The following is a 23223-nucleotide window of genomic DNA, read 5'->3' as shown; positions in this document are numbered from 1 at the left end:
ACTTTCTCATATTTATGCATCTACAACTCCACTTGCCATACTCTAATTTAGAAAAAATAAAATAGAAGATGTAACATATGATGTGGATCAGATAAGTGGCTCATGGGGTAGCTACCTAGCTGTAATCAATTATTTTTGAGTTTGAATTGTATTGTATTGTATTGTATTGTAATATCCAGGGTGGCGGTGGTGGTGGTGGTGGTGGTGGAGGGTGGGGGAAGGAGATTTAGTTTCCAACGGAGGCCTTAAATCCATTTGGTGGGTGACACATCAGAAAGCTACCAAAAACATGGTTGTGGATGTACCCTTCATGGTACTTACAACAGAGTAAAGATGTAGTGTTGTGTGTATCAGGGCTGAAGATGAGCACCCCTAATGTGCACATTAATAGAATACACACCTATTAATACTCCAATCCCTGCCTCTTAATACCATCTCCGGTATTCAACCAACCAACTGGAAATTAAAGCTTAATTTAACCTCATGTGTACCCACACTCTCACCCACTTCACTCTCTCTCTCCCCCTTTTCTTCACTATAAAACCTATCTCTTCCCCACCATTCCTTTCACACCCCCACCCTTCCTTCTCTCCTTTCTCTCAATAACACTCCCCCATTCAGCTCCAATGGCCATCCCCCCCCAAACTCTGGCTTTTGTCTTTGGCCTTTTAGGTACCATCCTCCTCCTCCTCCTCCTCCTCCTCCTCCTCCTCATTTACTTAACTCTCATGCATGCTTTGCATGTATCGTGTCCTAATTTCATGTTCTGATTTCATGTTCTTGTTTTGCAGGCAACATTATCTCCTTCATGGTCTTCCTAGCTCCACTGTAAGCGCTAACTCTGTCTCTCTCTCTCTGTCTCACCTGCCTTCTTGTGTGTATTAACCATGATGCTTAATAATGCAATGTTCTGGGCGCAGGCCAACCTTTTACAAGATATACAAGAAGAAGTCCGCGGAAGGATACCAATCCTTACCCTATGTGGTTGCACTATTCAGCGCCATGCTTTGGATTTACTATGCCCTTCTCAAAACCAACGCAACCTTCCTCATTACCATCAACTCCTTTGGCTGTGTAATTGAGACCCTTTACATCCTTCTCTTCGTATTCTACGCCCCCACAAAATTGAGGGTAACTGACTAATTCCTCTTCTTCTTCTTATGATTATTATGATTATTATGATTATTATGATTATTATGATTATTATTAGTATTATTATTATTGCAATTGGAAATAAATAAATAATGAATGAATGAATGAAATACATCCCGCAGTTCCAAACCGCGAAGTTGGTAGTGCTGTTGAATGTGTTGGGGTTCGGGGTGATGCTGGCTTTGACTCTGCTGTTAGCCAAAGGAGAGAAGCGTCTGAAGGTTCTTGGGTGGATATGCCTGGTGTTCAACCTTAGTGTCTTCGCTGCACCCCTTTTCATCATGGTAACATAATTAATAATGATTTCCTATTAATTATCATCATCATCATCATCATCATCGTCATCTTATTTACAATTGGATGCATGCAGGGCAAGGTGATGAAGACCAAGAGCGTGGAGTACATGCCCTTTGCTCTCTCCTTCTTTCTCACTCTCAACGCAGTCATGTGGTTCTTTTACGGCCTTCTTCTCAAGGACTATTACATTGCGGTAAGACCAATTATTAATATTCTATCAATAATAATACTCATAATAATAATCATCATAATTGGATGGTGCATGCAGCTTCCCAACGTGGTGGGGTTCGTGTTTGGCATAATCCAGATGATCCTGTACGTCATATTCAAGAACGCAAAGAAAGGCATCCCGGTGAAAGAAGAGCAGCAGCCAAAGGCGCAGCAGCTTCACGAACTGTCGGAGCAAATAATCGACGCGGTGAAGCTTGGGACGATGGTGTGCACGGAGCTAAGCCCGGTGGGGGTTCTTCAGCCAAGCATGGAGGTGGTGGACGTTGTGGTGGAAGCCGTGATTGACAACATTCAGAAGAAGAAGGAAGAAATAACAAGCTGATCAAATTGTGTTGTTGTTGTTGTTGTTAATCATGATTAGTTAGTTAGTTAGTTAGTTAGTTAGTTAAAATCAGGGTGGTGGTTGGTGTATCAACTAATTAGTAGCGTAGTAAGTAGTATTGGTTTTGTTGTCCCGTCCGCCGCAAGCCGGCCACAAGAGAGAACTTAAACCCTCTCTCTTTCATCTATCTCTCTCGCTCTGTAATCATCTCTAACTTTTTCATGTTTCCAAATCAAACCTCTTATTCTTCCCTTCCTTTTATTTTCCTTTCATTCTCTGTCATAACATCCATTAATTATTAATTATTAATTATTAATATCGGACAACAAATATTAATCTTTCCATATTTATTTTTTTTACGTGGAAACCAACACAAATATTCAAACTTTGGTTCCTTTCATCGAATTGATAACACGTCGGTTAGTTGAGTTTATACGTCACGGTAGATTTGTTGATAATGATACAAGGGCCCAATGTGTGCAATTTGTAGCTTTCTAGATATAGATATGAGTGAGCGTGATTGATAATCTATTTTGTCCCAATAAAATCATTCGGTTATCTAAGACAAGCCCAACATTGAATTCCATACAACTTACACGCATATTCCTAAATAAATAAATACTTGTCTTTCTGTATTCAACAACAATAACCAACAAAAATCTAAAAACACAATACCATACACTACCAACCCATTATAATAACTTAGTGTTAATAATGAGAATATTGGTTAATTATTAATACCCTAATTTTTATAGTTAATATCTAAGGGTCAAATGTGCTAAGCTTTATTTTCATATTAAAAGAAAACATATTTTCTAGTTTATAACTTTTTTTTAGGGTGGTTCAAATAATTTGCGGTAGATATATATATATATATATGAGTATAAATTGGGTAATTATTTAGATTGAAATGATATTTTAATCCCCGTGGGGTTTTGTTTGGTTGAAGAAGTGAGATTTAAGATCCTTGAATTTGTTAATTACTTTTTTCATCATCACAATTGAATGCAATACAGGTGGAATAAGTTTATTTATAGTGGTTGAAATCGGAAGGATGTGGTAATTAAAGAATATTTTAGTGAATTTATGGAGGAAGAAGTCCAAAACATGTAATAAAAATGGTTGGTTGATGTTATGAAAGATGAAGCGTTGTGATTAGGCGATAGCGAATTAAAGTTTGGAACTCAAAGTGGTGGAGATTAAAGAAAAGGTAACCCAGAGTGGAAGCACTACAGAGATAGACGGCAGGGAGATGAAAAATTTAAGGTTAAGCAGCAGCTTTAGTTTAGAGAGCATTTGTTGGGTGCAGGTGGAAGGTGGAAGTGCAAGGGGGTTCGTTGTTGGGTGCAGGTGGAAGGTGGAAGTGCAAGGGGGTTCGTTGTTGGGTGCAGGTGGAAGGTGGAAGTGCAAGGGGGTTCGTTAAACACTGCTGCGTTTTGGAATCTAACAGCGTTATAGTGGGGAATCTAATAAGCCCTCCACTCTCCCAACACACTGTACACTTAACACCGCTGCGCTACCTGCTGCTATTACCTACCTACCTGCTTCGAATCTTTGACCCTCCGACCTCACCAAAAGCTACTCTAATCCCAAATTCTCAATATACCCATTGCTTTTTCGCTTTAACCACGCAATCCTACGAATCTCTCACCATAAATAAACTCACTTTCATCGCAATGCAAAACACCCATTTCCTGTCTGTTGTTCATCATAAAGTTGGCCGCAAAAGGTCTAAGATTCGGCTTTTCAATCCCGCGGCCCACTCCAGTTTCAAAATCTTTATTGATTAGGTGTACGGATGTAGTTTGATGATGATGACGACGACGATAGGTTTGGAATCAGAATCTTGAAAAGATGCGAATAAACATGCCCAATGGAGTGTTGAGCATACGATACAAAAGTAGTGGCCTGACTCGGATTGCGGAACACTAAGATTTGGAAACCAGATGCTGCTGGGGTTGCCTTTGCCTTTGCCTTTGCCTTTGCCTTTGCCTTTGCCTTTGCCTTTGCCTTTGCCTTTGCCTTGTTGCATTGTCGCATACCACCGAGTGTGCCGAACGTTCCAAATGCTTAAACTTGCTGTCCCCGTGCCTACCTCCGCTAATCACTTGCCTCACCGCCCAATGCCGCCACATCCTCCCTCCCTTTCACTTTAAACCACTCTTTATATTATTATTAATTTGATTAAAAAATTTGATGTTTGTTGATGAAACAAAGAAAGAAAAGATTTAAGTACATGTTCCGTAGCCTCTCTCTCCATATTGCAGCCATTTGTGAAGGACGCCTTGTCCTCTTCTGGTCTTAATTTTTATGAATTTAGAAAAGAAAAAGAAAACAATTTCCAGATGGATGGTTGTGCCACGTAGGCAGTTAGGTCGTACTGAAAACGTACAGCTGTGTGTAGGCGGAATTAAAAAATTGAAAAATAATATAGGAGAGGATGACATCATCCATCTGAACAGTTGTAGGGCAATAGAACACAAAATGGCCCATAAAACATTCTGACACTCACCCTATCCTCCAAATTAGGGCACATGCAATCCAACCATCCAGCAAAGACCTATAATATCTCTCGCACGCTTTTTATCTCTCCCAATTTCAATTAATAAAATACATAAATTATGTTTTAATCCCTCGTCACCTACTTTTCCCCTAATTATTCTTCAAACACTCTTCTTTCCCTACCTTTCTCCCTTTTACCTTGCCTACAAATTTTCTCACCGATCTACTGTGTTCTCTCTCACCGTATTCTACTTGCACAATCATGACTTCTATTCACTTGCATTTTATTTACACAATTTGGGTGAAATCACACATTTAGTCATTTAAATTTGAAATTTGTCTCAATACATCGACTTTCAACATACCATCCCCACCTTCAAATTTTGTGTCTAACAAGTCCTTAAAAAATGCTATTTAAGTGAACCCCATTCTGGATATGGGCATTCGTAGATCCAACCTGGTCCCGAGTACTGAACACAATGTAGCCACAAGCCCTCTTCTTCCCGGTCGTATCTGCACAAAACGAAGCATGTTTAATGCGTTAATCATGGACCCTATTACGTTTCGAGTGGAAACAAACCAGCAAAGCTTCCAGTGGGATCAAAGTTTCTCACCCCTTTGGAGCCAAATTTGGACAGTTTGTACACATGGGATCAATTCTAAAATCTTCATTTGACTTTTCATTGCGTGCATTAACACAATCTTCTTGAATATCAGGTGCCCGAGAACAGGCTGATATTGCAGCAGCCCCATCTGCAGTTGTTTTTTGCACGGAACGACCAGTCGTTTCTTTCGTAAGGTACAGTACATCGTTGGCTATAGGATACCCTGTATACTGCAAATGCACACGGATCTGCATTGCAGGTATACCACAAGACACTGATATTAACATCAAAAGGAAGTGGGAGTATACATGGATCACTTAAACATACAAAATGTCATTGAGGGGCGTCTCATGCAAAATGTTCTCAACAAGTCAAGATTTAAATTTTACTTGATGAGTTCGGCCAGTGATTGGTTCGCATAAAACAATGCTATGGACTCCATCGGAACATATGCGGGTAAACTTTGTTTGAGCGGCCTTCCCCTTCGTTGGAGTATCCTGCAAGAATCAACTATCTGTAGTATCGATATCAAGTGACATACTAAATCCAGACCAGGATGCTTCCAGTCAAGAGGACTCCAAACTACCAGACAACGGAGCAACATATCTCCCACAAACTTTATCCATGTTAATACTATGGTTATGGAATTGCAAACAGTCGTCCTTAGTGGGAGAGAAACAGAGATAGAGTAAATTGATGGTTAATGGGCTTTTGCAGACATATTTTATGAAAACATAACCATTCCCTACAAAGTAAATTCCCATCTTTATTCTAAGGCTAAATTACAAGATCGGTCCATAGTTGGTTCAAATAGGCCCAACATTTAGACTGTTAAATAGGTCCATAAAGTAAGTATCTAAACTTCGAAAAGTATCCAATAAGTTCATAAATTTTCAATTTTGTGTGTCTAACAAGTTATTAACCTATTCTACATTTTTAGAAATTTACAAATCTGTTGGACACAAAGTTGAAAGTTTAATGTCCTATTACACACAAAATTCTACTTATACTAACAAATTTGTTAATTTTAGAAAAACGTTGAATATGTTACACACCTACTAAACACAAGATTGAAAATTTAGGGATCAAATACAAAACTAAAAGTTCAAGAACCTATTATATACTTTGAAAGGTTTTTAGAACCTATTAAGTTCAATTGCTTAACTTGTAAGTACAATTTTTTGACTCTTCTACTATATACGGTTGCCAGAAAAGTAAATTCCTTCCTTAACATCCACTTCCTCTTATTAAGTAACTGAAGTTCACATGGACAAAGGAAGAAAATAAAGCCTCACCTCCGCTGTGCTTTTTCCCTCTCGAGCATTGTAATTTATGTTAACATCAACCACTTGCTGAAATTAAGTCCAGGTAAAATGAAGCAGATAATCAGAGAGATGCCTAATAGAAATAGAAGAGCAACATTATGAGGTGACTTCACTAAACATTAAAAAAAAAAAAAAACCACAGTGCTCAGTGTAAAAAAGGCTTCATCTCATACTGTACTAACAGCCTCACATGTCTATAAGAAGCACAAGCCACAAGCAGACATTCATGCACACGCCTATAGCTAGCAAGTCAGGACAAGACAACCACGGGTCCCTTCTGGAATGTAGACTCGACATTGTCAACATTCTAAATTACCCTTTATCAAAAGGATCCTTTTAGATTGTTACAAGAAGAATCTAAAAGTAACCCTTACGTTTAGTTGCATTCGAAGGAACAATTTGATAAATAATTCAAGACAGGAGAAAATAACATGACTTGACTAGCCCAAAGAAGAAATACCTCTTCTTCTGGAAATACACCCACTACCTTCGCAAGATACTGTTTCTTCACCAGCCCAGACTCAATCTGCAGTATGCATACATTCCTATTATATAAGTTTCTTCAGTTCCGAGTTTGTGCATGGGCAGAAGAGGACGAGAAAGCAATGACAAATTGAATTTAACTATACACAGTGAAACAGGGCAAGATTATTACTGGGAAAAACTTGTTGTGCAAATGGACATTGTTATCTTAAAATTGCTTATTCAAGTAGATTTATAATTGTAACTATGTTTGTTTCAAATTCTCTCTAATAAATTTTTACATTCAATCATCATAACAACTACAATTTAGTTTCCCTCGAAAGTCCAAGTGCCAAGGTGGGAGTTTGAACTTGTGATTTTTTTGTTGAAGTTATAATTCCTTAACTAATTCATTTGTGCTAAAGTTATTTTTCCTTCTAATTTTTATCCAATTGCAACGATCTGAAGCAGTTATAAACAATGTGCAACAACATAGAAGTGAGAGTGCATGTTCGAATAAAATGTTTGAGAAGAATGCACCTCATAAAAATTCCATGAAAATGTATCTCCCAGTCATTTACAATATAACTTAATGAAAAATCTTAAGTACAAGGCATACCTGTTGTCTGAAAAGGTCAGCTTTGGATGCGTTTCTAGCAAGGATAAGAAGTCCAGAGACAAGACGGTCTAGTCGATGTATAGCTAACATGGTCATGTCAAGGGAAGAAGAGGATTGCTCTTCGAGTCAGTGGATAGAGTATGGTGTTTTCTCCATTATTAATATAACAGAACTAAATAAGAGAACAGTAGCTTCTAGAAGGACATGAAAGTTGGATACGAAATAGAGGTGCCAAACCATGCTCTGCCTGAAGTATACCGAGAACTGTGTTCTTCCTATATTGACCACATGGATGAACCTATATTACATTAGAGCTTGCTAGTTAGAGGAACCTAAAGTAAGGGTAAAATCAACTTAGAAGAAAAACAAACAACAGACGAGGAATCCGTTCACTAAGACTCAAATGTTTACAGAAATGTATTGCACAACTTGCATAACTAACGGCATTATACGAAGTTCATACTATCAATCTGACTCACCGGAACAGATGCAGGCTTGCAAACCGCCAGCACTTCTGCTTCTTCTTTGAGAATTTTCACGTTCCAAGCCATTACCGGGGGTTCATGCCTACAGCCCGTGTGAAATCAATTACAAGTTTGATAACTTTATAGTGCAGCTTTGACATAAAGAAAATGAATTCGACAAACAAATGTAAATTCAAGAGAATCACATCCAGGCTACTCACGGAGTTGGACGTAATTATACCAATCGGGAACCATAAGCCTTAAAGATCCTACCAGAAATTACAACGTGTAGAACACATACCTGTGCAGGAAATGACTCATCTTTTGAGATGATTTAACTATATATGATACAGGCACCATCTCCCCATCCACTTGTATGCGACCACATTTGACTGCATCAACCTAAGAAATAAAGTTCCAAGCAGTAAGGCATGAAAACAAGGAAAAATGTATGAGGGCACGAGAATCATATTCAGTGCATATTAGAACTCCATATTTTGATATGAACAAAACAATAACTGACAAAAGCTGAAACTAAATGACCACATCACAGAGGAAAAACGGAAAGGAAAAAACATACAAAATACTCGTAAGGTCGGCCTTTGAACTCTTCAGCAAACAAGTCGACGATGGTTTTGCCGGCCCATCGATTCTTAACCTGCAAATTGCAGCTATGAACTTCCAATCAAGAGTTTGAAATTAGATTCAATAGTCGAACATTTCTGAAAGTTTAAGGTCTTACGTGAGCAATGAACTCGAAGTAGTAAGGTCTGACGTGCCGCCTCCCTAATCAAAGAACTCTGATTAAAACAAAAATGGAATGTAAAACGAAAAGAAAGGGCCACAGAAGCGGGCATCTAGTCTGTACCATTGTGAAATATATAATCGCTTCGTTGTGGGGGGTTGGCAGGGGTTTGCCATATGATCTCTCCTACTCCCATGCTTTCTTCTTCCTTTTCCTTTTGCTCGTCATTATTCAGCTGTTCTACGGAAGCCATACTCACAGTCAGACCGAAGAGAGGAGAGGATAGACGATGAAACGACAGCGTATGGATGCTGAACCCTGCGACGTTATACAAGTTTCGAACCGAACCGAACCGAGCCGAGCCGAGATAAGCACAGGTAACTGACGTGACATAAAGTGAAGACCGCGTCGATTTTAGAATCGGTCTGCCTTGGAGTTGTGCCTTCGCGGGCGCTTAGTTTGGCTTCTTCCTCACTTCAACAACTTCAATAATATTTATAAATTCATAATTTGAGAAAGAAATATACACATTGGATTAATATTCTTCTTCCCAAAAAGCCTGCAGCCGGGAGGAAAAACTGCCTTGGCCTGATCGACGCCTTCACAAGGTCTCTTCTCTCCTCTTAATTCTCGTTTTTTCTTCACTTTATCCACAATTACTCTCCTTTTCGGATCTTTCATGGTGTTCGCACTTGTAATTGCTCCAGCTTCGTTGCTGTTGGAATTGCTTTCAATTCCTTCTAGGGCATCCGATCAATTCAAGGTCGGGATCCAACACTTGTACCTGATTTGAGGATACTCAACTCAGATGCCGGAGGACGATTTTATTGACATTAAGTTCAGGCTCTACGATGGTTCTGATATTGGACCCTTTCGATACTCGTCCGCATCCACAATAGATGTGCTCAAGCAGAGAATAGTGTCCGATTGGCCCAAAGGTTCGAAATTTACTCTTCAGCTTCTCCCTAACCTTTTCAGCTATGAGTACTCAATTTGCAATCGGCTTTTTTTTATTTTATATATATATGCTTTTCTCCTGCAAACGCGTATGTGAATTCCGGGCGTTAATACTGCATGTTCTATGGTTAGTCAATCCTTCTTTTTTAATACTATAGTCTACTAGCTTAAGAGAGCTATTTTTAGGACTAAATATTTTATTCTTGGCAGATGGTTATACGTCGTTTTGTTATTCTTGATTTACGCGGTCATTCGGAGGACGCACATTGAATCTTTTGTTGTGTGCCGTTTTACTGTTAGGAACTCATGCTTGTATTTTCGGTTTCTTAAGAATTGTCTTCGTTCACTGGACGAATTATCAATTTTCTTTTCTCTGCTTTTGTTTTCATATTGATTTTTTTTCCCTTTTGGGATGATTTTTTTTTTTCTTTTTTTCTTTTTTTCGTTTTTAGGCAAAACAATCACTCCGAAGGCAGCCAGTGAAGTAAAACTGATAAGTTCTGGAAAAATTTTGGAAAATAACAAGACTGTTGGTCAGTGTAAATTACCTTTTGGTGAGTCCACGGGAGGAGTCACCATAATGCATGTTGTTGTACAGCCATCCCTAGCGAAAGCTAAGACAGGTGATTTCCTTTGAGGTTTTATCTATAAATATAATTTTCTTGGCCATTGATTGTTCCCTTTACAATTCTACTTCAATATTGTTTTCTTTCCCCCTTTCTCCAATGCCCCATAGTTTTTCACGTACTCTGGATTTATACGACAAGTCTATATAAGTGTGGTCTTAGGAGTTGGAATCGCATTCTCAACTGATATAGTCAGCAAATTGTTGGTTTTTTGGCTTGAACTTAGGAGAATACTCATCTGATTCTAATTCTTAACAACCATTTTTGTTACACTTCCTGGAGTTAATGGGATATAACAATTTCAAAATCCTTATTCTGCTTTCAATGAGTTTTGACTAGTACTTTTGAGTTGTAACTCGACCTGTGCTAACGAGAAAGCCGAATCTTAGCATGCAGTCCCATGAGTTATATCATGAGCCTCTTAGAGAACCTTCTTTCTTCATTTTTTTCTTCTCCAGATTTTATCCTGTTTTTTTTTTCTCTATCCTGTCCTCAACTATTGTTTGTGGCTTTTAAATGAAGAAGGGTGTTCTAGTCCCCTCTTTGGGTGGTTAGGATATGCTAGCAGGTTGTACCCATTTCACAAGGTTAGAGCCGTATGATCATCTTATTGACTATTACTCCCTTACAAAGTATGCAGTGAGAAGTATCCATGGTTGGCCATGGGTTGGCCTGTGTAAATAATGAAAAGCTTAAAGAGCATGGGTTCAAGCTACATGTAATTTCCTACAAGGTACCTTGGTAAACAAATGTAGTAAGGTAGGCAATTGTGCCGTGAGAATGGTCGAGATGTTTACAAGCTGGCCCAAACATTCGCAAGTATAAAAGAACTAGGGGGCTTAATTGGTCTATTATTCTTCTCTGTCAGTGAAGATAAAATTTCCTGTCAACCCCGCAAATTTAACTAATCACCTTGGAAATCTAATGGCAAATTACTATATAGTATAGATGTTGGATGAAGTTTGAGGTTTGTTGTGAATGTGTGAACAATAGTCTTCTTCCTATTCTTCTGTTGAGGAATGTCTGCGCGCGAACAAAGGGATTTGTTGAGTGTCTGACCTAGATATGAACACATACATCGTTCTACCTCTCTAAAGCTAAGATGCTCTTGCATAACCCTTGACTGAGGATTCAGATATATACCCTTAACCACTCTTTGTATTCTCATGATTTTTCCCTTTTCTTTACTCTTGCTTCTTCTTCCCTCTTCATTGTTTTCCTATCATTTATTTTTTTCCTTTTCATCTTCTACTAATCATTGGAAAATATAAAATAAGCTAGAGAAGAAAGAACTTGGATTGTTGTAAGGGCCGATAAAATTAAAAAAAAAAAACTCAAATCTTCCAATTGTAACAGCCTAAGCTCACCGCTAGCAAATATTGTCGTCTCTAGACTTTCCCTCAAGGTTTTTAAAACGCATCATGCTAGGAAGAGGTTTCCACACTCTTATACAGAATGTTTTGTTCCCCTCTCCAACCAATGTGGAATCTCAAAATCCACCCCATTTGGGCCAGCATCCTCGCTAGCACTCCTTCTCCTCTCCAATAGAATGTGCTAAGTGTTACTTGTTTTAATTCAATTTTATGTGACTGCAGTGTTTCTCTAGTCAAACTTGAATGTGGTCCTTAAATCATAACCTTGGAGAACTTGTGGCCGTTGATAGAATTTGTTTTTTATCAGTCTGGTATTTTTTTGCTGTTCTATGAAATATTTACTTCGATATGTTGATGGTACAGAGAAAAAGACTGACAATTCACAACAGAAGATCGTCTGCTCCTGTTCCATACTTTGAAACACAACACCAGTCATATGATTCGTTTGGTAAATCATCTTCCAAAACACGGTTGCTATTAGCCATATTCTTGTGTATAAATGTTTTCTGGTAATTTGGTAATGATGTGTTTAGGAATATTGATGTGGGGGACATGTTTCTCTTTTATATGATTGTGAAGTTTTTCTCATGATTTTTCAAAATTCTTTGGTTACTCTCTTATTTGAGGATTTGCAGCTAAAAGAAGAGGGCTATATTTAAGTTGATAAGGTGCTATGAATACTTTACTAGCAGTATCCTAATTACGATTAATCGTCGTCCTTATGAAGGTAGTAGAATGGGAAATTTTCCTTTTATAAAAGGAATCTGATGCGATCTCATCGTTTGAAAATTTTGTGTGTATTCCTTTTCAATCTGAAACTTCTTTGAAAGGGTTTTTCTTTCTGCAATGTTACTTTTAAATGATCACATTCTAAACTGGTCAGCCAGCCTTGAATTGTTTATTTGGCATGCCATCCGTGTCAAACCTCCATTAAAATACCTGAAGAGTCGACATGGATTGAATTTTGACTATCAATGATCCCCACCAAATTGTCCAAAAGAGGAGGCATTTCGAGTAAATGGTACGCCCATAATATTCAGAAAAAGGGACCTCTGTATCCCCTAAAACTATTGGCTTCATTGGAGAATGTATTCGGTGGTGGAAATTCCAGATTACATGGGAGAATCATATGGAAATAGCCATCCGAAATCATAAACTTTGAGCAACTTTTAAACTTTTTGGGAATGAAGGGACTCGATGTGGGAAGCATGGCACTAAGACATACCCATACCCGTTGATGAGTCCCTGCTATTCCAATGAGCTCCTTCATAATCTCCTGCCTTCCAAAAACTGTTTGCAGGCGGAAGCATTTGTGTTCGAAGTCCTCGTCTCTTGTTCAGTACCCGCCTCTGTTGACGGGGGGCAAAAGAACCGCCATTGAATGCTTTTCGTCCAGCGCCGCGGGCGGAAGAAAACCATGAGGTAAACGCAACTTCTAACTCCTTCAGCCTCCTCTTCTTCGAAAACTCTCCATCCACGTCGTTCGGGAGTAACTCCTCCAAGAATTCCGTCAACTACTTACACCTCCGAATCTGACTTGCTTTCAAAACTGAGATCAATAAACTAGGGAAACGCATTTGATGCCTCGTGATTGTTGCTCATTCTTAGCGTGCGTATAGGTGCAATAAGTTCCTGCTTAACACTAGCTTTCATGGGTGCATGCAGAGATAACATGGCAATGCCTTTGGCCTTAGAGATAGATGCATCTGTTTAAACAGAGGATTCGGCGGGGGGGAATCGACTGTGGCGGGAAACTGCAGCCGAAGGAAGTATGAAAGGCCCTTCTGCATGGCGGGTTCGTTTACATTTACATACCTTTCATTATTCGAGTGTCACATATGATTTAGAACATTGCTTTCTCAAACTACATGGTGTACGTCGACCATTATGTGGAAGCTTTATAGCTTTGAAGTACGCCCCCAATATTATATTCGCCTTGGATGTAGTCATTGAATATGATGAAATTATTTTAAAAGTAAATGAGCGGTACATTTAAACTTTAAATAACAATTAGTTATAATTATTTTAGTGTAATATCGTTCAACTACCTAATAAAAAATATAAAAAATTAGATTATTCATTTATTTAATTCCAATAATTGTTCATAATGTTATTGGGTATAAAAAAAAATAAAAATTAGACTATTAATCTCCCTATTTAAACTAAGAAGAATTAGATTAATTAAAGTAATTGATGGGTAATCCTGTTTTTACTACCATTTTGTAGATTCAAAATTTTAAATATATATATTAAATATTCCTCTATTCATAGGAAATGAAAATCCAAAATACAAAATGACAATACCTCAATATATTAAAATTTTATTGACGTAACAACACGCGGAACAATCTATTAATTGACAGAAAAATATGGGTAATCACATGAAATAGGAATAAAAATGGAATTGGAATTGGATGAAAACAACACATTGGGATGAATAATAAAGATGAAATTTCCTCATCATTTTGTATTCTTGTCCTTTCAGATTTGCATGGCCTGCTGGAAGATTTCCATGGCAGAAGCTGGAAGGCCCAGAAGAACATTTATGCTCTTTCTTTCTTTCCCATGAGATAGGAACAGAATGACCTCTTTCTCCGGCAATGCCACCGGCCCTGAAAACACCGGCTCCCCCCACCCGAAGTCCGTCGTGTGAAACCCCAGCCTCGACCAGGTCGTGATCAACAAAGTCGCCGCCAGAGACGGCCTTGCTCTCGTCGCTTCGAAGTAATCGATGGCGGACCTCATGTAGCTGTCTGTGATCATCTCCACTGCCTTCTGAACCAGCCCCACCCCAAAAGACAGAGGGTTTTCCAGAAGCTCACCGGCGCTGCATAGTGAGTTGGTTAAAACGATGGCGTTTCCAGAATACCCTTTCGGCACTGGGGGCTGAAATCTAGACCTTCCGTCGACGGCGAAGAGGAGCTTTGTTTGTTGGTCGGGTTGCATTCGTAGAGCCTCTGTTCTTGCTCTCCAAACAAATCCCGACAGGGCTTCGAACGTGGTGCAGCTCTTCAAAACCCCATCTTCCAACGCTTTCTGTTTGAGCTTACTGAGCTTCTCCGGCTCGAAGCAGAAGGACCGATAATGCATTTCCTCATCTCCATAAAGCTTCCAAGTGTTCGACACATCTTCTATCTCAGCGAATTCGCTGTGAGGAAACTCGATCATCGGCGGCTCTCGTGCTTTGAGAAGGCTTCTATCCAGATACGGCGGCACAGTCAAAGGCAAGCCCCTTGCCGTTTCACCCCACGAATTCACAAATTCCATTGCCCCAATCCCATCAAACATACAATGATTCATACACAGCCCCACAACGAATCCACCACATTTAAATTTAGTCACCTGTGAATTAATTAACAACCATCCAAGCCAACGTTAAATCAGGCTGCTGTGAAACTGAATTAACCACAATCCATAGAGAGAGGTAGTCGTGAAACCTGGGCAACAAGAGGAGGCATCTGAAGTATGTTGGTAGCGCCAGGGATGTCATAGACAAGCTTCCCAAGAGTGTCAGGATCAGGCTTCGTTATATCACCAATGTCTTCAATGGAACAGTCGGCTTTAGCCTCCACAAAGACAGCACCCTCCGCCGTACAGTCCACAATAAGCTTCCTGTCTGAGCTGACGGTGAGCCGCCCTGCAAGGGGGTAGTAATGGACAAGCACCTTGGAAAGAGCATCTTTAATGACTTGGGCAGCATCTTCGTTGCCTCTGGACTCTGATTTAAAGCAGTAAATGGTGCGGACGATGACTGCAATATTCTGGTCAAGGTTCGATAGGAAGTAGAGAACCTTCGGTGTCTCCTCTGCGGGGGTGATCAGAGTGGGTTTCTGCTGCTCAACGTCGAGTTGAGAACCCCTTTTACCACTGCCAGCCATCTGATTCGATATCTGACCCAAAATTCAAATACACAAAAAAAAAAAAGAAAAAAAAAAGATGGAGGAGTTGAAATTATGGATGAAATGAAAGAATGGGGAACGAATGAGAAACAGTCATAACAATGGGATGCAGAATGTGTTAGAAACAACACGATTTGCAGTAGCTAACAAGGAGAAATCTAAATCACGTGTTTACCTGAAATGAAAAGGGTTAGAAAGATGATAGTAGTGGCAGGGCGTTGATGTTGTATATGTATATAAAGCAGATGGTAGAGAGGCAGAGTGAGGGTGGTTGGAAGTTGTGCCTAATTTGAGTCGTGCACTGCGTTTTGTTTCATTCTGAATGGTTGATGATGCGAGAGGACCAAGTCAGGCCGGGTCGATACGGGATGCCACCGCTCTTCCACCTAGTTGGTGAGAGTTGGCGTCCAAACTCTGTTTACTTGGAGCTCCCTCTCTCCCCTCCCCAAGAAACATGATTGATTTTCCTTACAAATTTTGTTAACAAAAAAGATGACTTTTTGGTAAGTGTAATGAAGGATGAAACGTGTATCTAATATGAACTTGGAGACAACTTCAAACAAAAGTAATGAGATTTTAATTGAAATTTGTAGTCCTCAATCCTGTTTGTTTTTCATTTCGATGGGATTTTGTAGGTTACTTCCCCTGCTCTTGGTTTAAACCAATACGTTAATTAAGTTCATAATAAACAAATGGTGAACTCTAGTAACTAAACGTTTATTTCTCCCCAAAAAAAATCAATTCCGTGTGAACTCTAGTAGTTGAATAATTAGACGTGTACCTCTCTTTTAGAAGAGATGTAAGTCGAAACCTTACTAAAAAAAATGTACTATCGCCAGTTGCATTCAAGATGGTAGGCTTTCTGTCCATCACAATGCAACAGAGTAGTATGTCATCTTCGTCGACTCTCTCAAATCTGCGTTCCCCACCCCCCCTTTTTCTTCTTTATCATGTAGCCGTCTGTGATCATCTTCACCGCTTTCTTAACCATCCCCACTCCTGATACGACTGTGGCTTTTCCAGAAGCTCATCGGCGCTACACAGTGAGTTAACTTGGGTGCAGCCCTTCAATACCCCATCTTCCAACCCTTCCATTTTGAGTTTATTCAGCTTCTCTGGCTCCAAACAGGTGGGCCTGAAGCATCTCCTCTCCATGAAGCTTGCAAATGTTTGACGACATATCTTCTATCTCAGCAAATTCATGGTACCGAAACTCGATGAGGGGAGGATCTCGAGCTTTTGAGAATGGTTCTATCTAGAAACAGGGGGGCAATCAAAGGGGCCTTGCGTTTCACCCTACGAATTCACTAACTCCATAGCCCCGATCCCATCAACAGCACTGTGGCTCACGCACAGCCCAACCACGAACAGACCACATTTAAACTTAGTCACCTGAGAGAGACATTATTACAAGATTAACGACTATCCTCGTGGGATTTCAAGAGCAGTAAACAAACGTGATCATGATAGTAAACCAGAAAACGAATAACGAGGTATATTTTGATTGAAACCAAAAACAAAATCACAAAGGAGATATGCCTTAAATGGACAATAGTATAGCACCATTTAACCTTAACAAAAGGAAGGAATTGTCGGGAAACCTGTGAAACAAGAGGGAGCGTCTCGAAGTATGTTAGTAGCGCCAGGGATGTCAAAAACCAGCTTGCCAAGACTGTGTGTCGCCGTCGGGTTCAGGCTTGGTAATATCTCCAATGCTCCCACTTTCCAATCAACGGAGCTGTCTGCTTCTGTGACATGGTGAGACGCCTAGCAAGGGATTAGTAATGGACAAGCAGTCTGCTTCAGCTTCTACATGCCACAGTCAATATAATTAAACACTTCAACAAGTACTAAAATTTTAAAAAAAAAAATCTTTTTTTTTAATCTGCAAAAGAAGTTGGTACATTGAGCACCGCCAGCAACTAGCCAAAATAAATTGTCACAGAAGTTCCAATAAAATTTTGAGCATGTAAGAATTTGCATGCCAGCTACACCAATTGACCTTTTCTGAGTTCTGACATTGGATTTAAGAGCACAAGATACATTCCATCTCCTTCAACCCTGATTATTATAAAAAAAAAATATAGACATTAAAGCCAATTGTACGATGATAGAGCGCAACCAAGATGTAGGAATTCGCCACAATCATCTCTGCATTCTAATATTTTAAACCTCATTCCATCGATAAGATGTAATCAACTAGCTACTTGTCTAGGGAGAGGACTAAAATACAATTAGTTTGCGGGGGAAGGGAAAAAATGGGTCTAGGCTAACAAGTTACTAAAAATCTTAAATCTATAAGATACATTATACAGACCGAGCCAGAGATATCTAGACATGTACTTCAACAATCAAACCGCTGATTGAGATCATGAAGAGATGATCATTCAGGATTGCGTTCTATGATCTTCGGTCAGGGCTACGGAAAAGTATGGATTTATTAAACAAGTTAAGCATCCTCATCTTTGTCCTCCTCTTTATCCGTATCCTCACCACCATCATCATCAGCTTCCTCTTCTTCATCACTCATGTTATTTATCACATCTGTGATAATATCCTTCACCTCTGCTTTCCTATGCATTAAATCCACACCAAAGTGGGTACCTATTACAAACAGTGGCCAAGTCAGCAAAATCAACAAGCAATATCTTTCACGAGTATTCCAGCAGTCCTGTGTACGTGTGTGAATATTACAAGGAGATACATACCAAGTTGCCTGAGAATGTCAGACAAAGTTGCCTGCACGTGACAGAACGAAAGTAATTATGAATAAACAATAACTTATAACAACTCATAACGAATCCCATCTGACCAAATTCTTGTACTTACGGTATTGAAATCAACTTGCTTCAGAATATTAACTACAACTTCATGCATCTCCTCTCTGCTGGGTTCTTTCTTAACTTTCTTGCTATTTTTTCCCTTGCCTAGTATCATAGAAAGTGAACCATAAGCCAGTGTTCCTTTCATTAAAAAAAAAAAAAAAANAAAAAAAAAAAAAAAAAAAAAAAACAATCTTGCTGCGATAAAAAAGAGTCCAGGCAATTGTGAAGAAGAATAAAGGTAAATGGTCCTGACAGAACAGTCTCTCTTGGCTGTATCTATCTCTACAAAACATGGCCGAGTGGTGCACTACTGCTACGTAACTGGAAAAGGATTTATATCCTTTTGACAAGAGGGAAACTACAACCTTCGGTTGAGCAAATGAGTCGCAAAGATCTTGTAATTAAAGCATTATAACTAATAGGGCTTAAGCCTTCCGCAAGTGAATAATAAAGCTCAAATGCACAAAATGAGCTAACCCTAATCCCCCAACCACAAACTTTAAATATGAAATAATTACTATATAGGCATTTATCTAGATCGAAACTAAAATATTTTGATGTGAGCACCCCCAAGAGAAGAGAGATTACGAATTGAATGAGCACAACAGACAAAGGAGAAATGATTAGTGGCAAAGTATTTTACCGCGTTCTTCAACCAAAACCTTTGCAGGGGCCTTGCTTGTTTGTTTCTTGCCCGAAGATTTTTCCTTTACAGGCTTCTTTTCCTCAACTTTCTGCTTTTTTGATGTGGCCTTCGGCTTTGATGGAGAGACAGCAGATTTGCCAGCATCAACTTTGTTTGAAGTCAAATTAGGTGATTTTTTTGTTGATTTTGTAGCAGATTTTGCAGCAGATTTCTTTGTAGAAGAAGCTTTTTCAACAGATTTAGACCCAGAACCATCTCTTCCAGCCTTCTTAGATGACTTCTTTGGACTAGCCATTTTCTCTGGTGTCTTATCATCCTCATCTGACTTGTCTTTTTCATCAATCTCTTCTTTCGATACAGTCACATCACCATCCCCATCATGAGGACCATCCTTCTCGTTTGAGGTTTCAACTTTATCATCCTCTTCTTCCTCCATTTCAGGCGTATGTTTTCTCTTCTTTGTAGGCTGAGATTTTTGTTTCTAGAGGGTAACAAAAAGATTTTCAATTAACAGCAAGGAAAAGGTTAGACACAAACTAGTAGACCTTGGACTTCAAACCACAAAGATTTCTCTTGTAATTACAGCCTTTTCATGATTAATAGGAATTGAAAAGTCTTGTTGTGATAGTTTCTTTCTGGGTAGGAGCTTCTTCATTTCAAATATAACACGTTTTTATATTGTATTCTTTACAAAACAAAGTCACGCATTTGAATTAGAACAAACTATAATCTACTATCAACTTGTGGATATTTGTATTCTAAAACCCAAACACATGCTGGGGATTCAATATTCTAAGTTGCAATTGAACTATTTGGAAATTTCAAGTCATCAAACTCAAAGTAGAAATGAAAAAAAAAAAAAAAAAAAAAAAAAAAATTCAATGCCATGAAAGAGTGTCCAAATAAAGACCCTATAAACAAAAGAGTGAACACCTTAGCGGGCACTTCTGCAGATTCCCCAGAACCAACTGTCTTGCCTGAACTGGCCCTCCGTCTCTTTTTGCCTTTCTGAAAATTTAGACAGACAACAAACCTTTAACAAGCTAACAATTAATGATACACAATACAACAATGATCGAGTAAAACCTGATCCTTGTCAGCAAGCAAAACATCAGTTGTAGCATGTGGTGACTCCAAAAATTCTAATAACTTTGCTGAAAGTTCCTCCTGAAGACAGGACCAAAGAAGTTAGTTTGAGACAGAACAAATAAATCCAATATATGCTTTAACTATTGGCTCATAAATTCTTGCCTTTTTTACAGTGGTCTTGTTTATTGGGATATTTAGCACATCACAAAAATCCACCAATTTTTCTTTGAAGCACTTTTCGAGCTTCTCCTTCACCTTTGATCTTTGTTTTTCCTGCCAAGAACACATGAACCAAAAAGTAAATACATATACAGCTACAAAATTGAAAATCAAGACTATTCAATTGACGCCATGTTACAACTCATAGTTGAAACACATTATATAATGATTCAATGCTCTTTTGAATACTAAAAGTAGTAAAAGCTAGATGATAAATTACCTCATTTTCAACCCAAACATAACCCGAAAACTGGCTTATATTCCTCTTCAAGGTTTGAGCCTGCATAAAATAGGCATTCCAATATGCACAAAGTGATTAGTACAAACATCCAACAAATAAAGATAGTATGAATAACTATTGTCAGTTAATGAAAATATTGAAACCTACAAAATAGCTTCACCAAAATAAAGAATACTATTATCACCTTAGCTTTTTTTCCGAACAGAATTGTATGAAGTAGTTGCAGATTGTCGTCAGCTTTTCTCTTTGATAGTTTGAAAGCCACTAAAATAGTTTTCACCGTTAGCTAAAAAGAAGGCATATTTAAAAACTCAAAGTAGGTTTAAAGGAACAATTCAAAACAGCATTAGTTTTGAAGTCCTTCATATTGATTCTCACAAGATAAGACACAGGCACAATCAGACTTCTTAGACACGGAAACAAACAATTGATGAACCACTACATCGTTTTAAGCATGCAAGATCTATAATGCTTTGAACTGAATAAAAGCACACAAACACTCACATTCAACACATTTCATTTTAATAGGCATCTTAAACTCTTCCTCCAAGTTAATCTAATGGCCATTTATAATACACACAAAGTCATTAAATCAATTGACTTTCGAGGGATATGAGAAATTCATGGCAGTGGTGAATAGTTTTCTCCTTGGATCCATAAAGTAACCAGGCTTTTTATTTATCTACATACAACCTGACCAATTTTGCGTTCACAAAACAGCCAACTACACTGTATCTTCTAATGCATGAAATTCCTACAATATTAACTAATGGTCTTCAAAATAATTGAATTTGACTATTTGACCAAGCTACGGTGGCTTATCATAGCAGTTTCAAATTTTCCCGTCTGCAGTTGAAAATCAAACTTCAAGCAATGTGAGATAAAACACAGGAGAAAAGGGCCAAAAATGTTATGAAGACCATTATAAGAAGCTGGATCGGAGAGCTGATATAAAACAGCAAAATTCAACTCAACAGACAGAACGGTCCAAGGATGAGACGAGGAAGAAATGCATCAGCCCAAAATTAAAAGTAAGAGATCATGTTAAATATAATAGCAATATCAGTCTGCACTCGACCGTTCGGGCAGATCAACAGAACACATAAAAATAGTAATAAGAACAATTTTGCAAAAACATCAGCCACAACCTGGACTGGATGAAGACGCGATGGTTGACAGAATGATAAATATAAGCGTAGCAGGAAACAAGGCCCACTACAATTACTAAATAATAAAGAGCATGTATTTGAATTCGGTGGAAGGTTTTATATAGCAATAAAGACATACCATTTGGAATATCCTTGAGAGTAGTGCCGCGGCCCTGAAACACAAGAAGCGCAATTATCAAAAGAAAAAATCAAGAAGTAAGAAAACATACAATGAAACACTAACAAACCTTCTCAATTGAGAGCGTTTTGCTTGCGGAAGACCTCCCCAACCTGCCTGGTGATGGCACGGAGAACCGCTCAACTGTCTTTCTTTCCCTGGCTGGCCTCTCAATGATTGGCGTGACCGGCTCCTTCAAACTAGAGTCGTCTTTTCCTTTCTTCTCTGCAGAATTTTTCCTTGATTTCGCAGACACCCTTCTACCCTTTTTAGCTTCTGCCTTTGATCCCTTCTTCGTTTTTTTTCTTTCTTCGCTTTCACCTTCACCTTCAGTTTCAACCTCGTTGTCTCCTTCATCTTCCTCCTCTGCGCTGTCTTCCCCTTTCTTGTCATAATTTTCATCTTCGGGTTCGTCATTTGCAGCAGTGCCCTGTTCATCACCTAGTTCTTGAATTTCCGGCTTACCTTTCTGCTCCTCATCCTCCTTACTCTTTTCTACTTCAGCATCGCCATTTACCTCTTCAGGACCGCGCTCAGCGCTTATAGCTTCTTCTTTCTCAGCTATGGCAGAGGCTTCTTTTTCCGGCTTTAGGCCTTCGGAAGTATCTCCGTCCTTGCTCTCTTGCTTTTTCTCCTCGACAGGAGCTTCGTCCTCTGCTTTGTTGTCTTCTGGGTTCTCAGAGGCCATGGAAGTTAGAGAGGAGAAAACCTGGAATTGTTGGGAGAGAAGAGTAGAGGGGGGGAAGTCGAAGGGATTGAAAAATGGGTAGAAACCCTAGAAAGAGTAGCAGGAAGAAAGAAGGGAATCAGTAGTAGTAGCAGGGGAAGGAAGGGGGAGTGAAAACGCGTAGAAAAGAGAAAGAGAGATGGGATCGGAGAAATTGGGTTAGTTGTAGGAGTGACAAAGGCAAATGAAATCTGAGTAGGGCGGGGAGAAGAAGCGGGGAGAACAAGCGGGGTTTCAAAAATTTAGAACCCAAAAACAAAAATGTTAGCGGGCTCGCGCCTGCTTTTTGCTTTTTATCCCCTCCTGCTTCCCTCCCGGCAATCCCCCCTCCAATTTTGCCTTTTATTTATTTTTTTATTAATACCAAATAAAATTCAGATTGGCATAACCCCATATATCTGCGCTGCCCACGTGTGCTTCTCGCTGTTACCAATACATTATTGCACTTTTTTTTATTTATTCTCGCATTTCTGCGCAACATCCTATTGGTGGACCAAATTATATTCTTTTATTTAAAATTACTATATATCATTAATTTTTTCAATTATCGCCAAATTACAATTTTGATTCA

At 38.9% G+C, this 23223-nt stretch overlaps 5 protein-coding genes across 6 annotated transcripts; 2 read left to right on the top strand and 3 right to left on the bottom strand.

The window, feature by feature from the left end:
- Positions 1–561: 561 nt before the first annotated feature.
- LOC111780181 (bidirectional sugar transporter SWEET10-like) lies at positions 562–2256 on the top strand. The gene is made up of 6 exons (XM_023660509.1): positions 562–672; positions 792–828; positions 921–1131; positions 1275–1436; positions 1523–1642; positions 1718–2256. The coding sequence occupies exons 1-6, from the start codon at positions 627–629 to the stop codon at positions 2000–2002; spliced, it is 861 nt and encodes a 286-aa protein (XP_023516277.1). The 5' UTR covers positions 562–626; the 3' UTR covers positions 2003–2256.
- Positions 2257–4800: 2544 nt separating this feature from the next.
- On the bottom strand, positions 4801–9042 carry LOC111780255 (RNA pseudouridine synthase 7-like). The gene is made up of 12 exons (XM_023660604.1): positions 8848–9042; positions 8722–8765; positions 8560–8637; positions 8281–8381; positions 7995–8082; positions 7735–7813; positions 7516–7598; positions 6895–6960; positions 6405–6461; positions 5499–5606; positions 5119–5357; positions 4801–5017 (listed from the first exon to the last, which is right to left on the bottom strand). The coding sequence occupies exons 1-12, from the start codon at positions 8975–8977 to the stop codon at positions 4915–4917; spliced, it is 1176 nt and encodes a 391-aa protein (XP_023516372.1). The 5' UTR covers positions 8978–9042; the 3' UTR covers positions 4801–4914.
- Positions 9043–9217: 175 nt separating this feature from the next.
- LOC111780256 (membrane-anchored ubiquitin-fold protein 3-like) lies at positions 9218–12347 on the top strand. Of its 2 annotated transcripts, none has more exons than XM_023660606.1 (4): positions 9218–9332; positions 9469–9662; positions 10134–10304; positions 12044–12347. In XM_023660606.1, the coding sequence occupies exons 2-4, from the start codon at positions 9533–9535 to the stop codon at positions 12097–12099; spliced, it is 357 nt and encodes a 118-aa protein (XP_023516374.1). In that variant the 5' UTR covers positions 9218–9332; positions 9469–9532; the 3' UTR covers positions 12100–12347. The 2 variants fall into 2 exon arrangements, with proteins under 2 accessions (XP_023516374.1, XP_023516373.1); XM_023660605.1 differs by having other exon boundaries at positions 9222–9332; positions 9432–9662.
- Positions 12348–13981: 1634 nt separating this feature from the next.
- Positions 13982–17441, bottom strand: LOC111779934 (omega-hydroxypalmitate O-feruloyl transferase-like). The gene is made up of 4 exons (XM_023660136.1): positions 17181–17441; positions 15755–16971; positions 15118–15570; positions 13982–15022 (listed from the first exon to the last, which is right to left on the bottom strand). The coding sequence occupies exons 3-4, from the start codon at positions 15556–15558 to the stop codon at positions 14162–14164; spliced, it is 1302 nt and encodes a 433-aa protein (XP_023515904.1). The 5' UTR covers positions 15559–15570; positions 15755–16971; positions 17181–17441; the 3' UTR covers positions 13982–14161.
- A 230-nt stretch (positions 17442–17671) lies between these two features.
- Positions 17672–22944, bottom strand: LOC111779933 (protein DEK-like). The gene is made up of 11 exons (XM_023660135.1): positions 21996–22944; positions 21887–21920; positions 20784–20863; positions 20579–20638; positions 20302–20412; positions 20137–20217; positions 19984–20058; positions 19048–19531; positions 18409–18506; positions 18288–18318; positions 17672–18183 (listed from the first exon to the last, which is right to left on the bottom strand). Exons 1-11 carry the CDS (start codon positions 22611–22613, stop codon positions 18029–18031), a joined length of 1827 nt encoding a protein of 608 aa, XP_023515903.1. The 5' UTR covers positions 22614–22944; the 3' UTR covers positions 17672–18028.
- Positions 22945–23223: the final 279 nt, after the last annotated feature.

Source organism: Cucurbita pepo, chromosome LG18 (assembly GCF_002806865.2).
Source record: "Cucurbita pepo subsp. pepo cultivar mu-cu-16 chromosome LG18, ASM280686v2, whole genome shotgun sequence".
Taxonomy (NCBI): Eukaryota; Viridiplantae; Streptophyta; class Magnoliopsida; order Cucurbitales; family Cucurbitaceae; genus Cucurbita; species Cucurbita pepo.
This window is presented reverse-complemented; position numbering and strand designations above follow the sequence as displayed.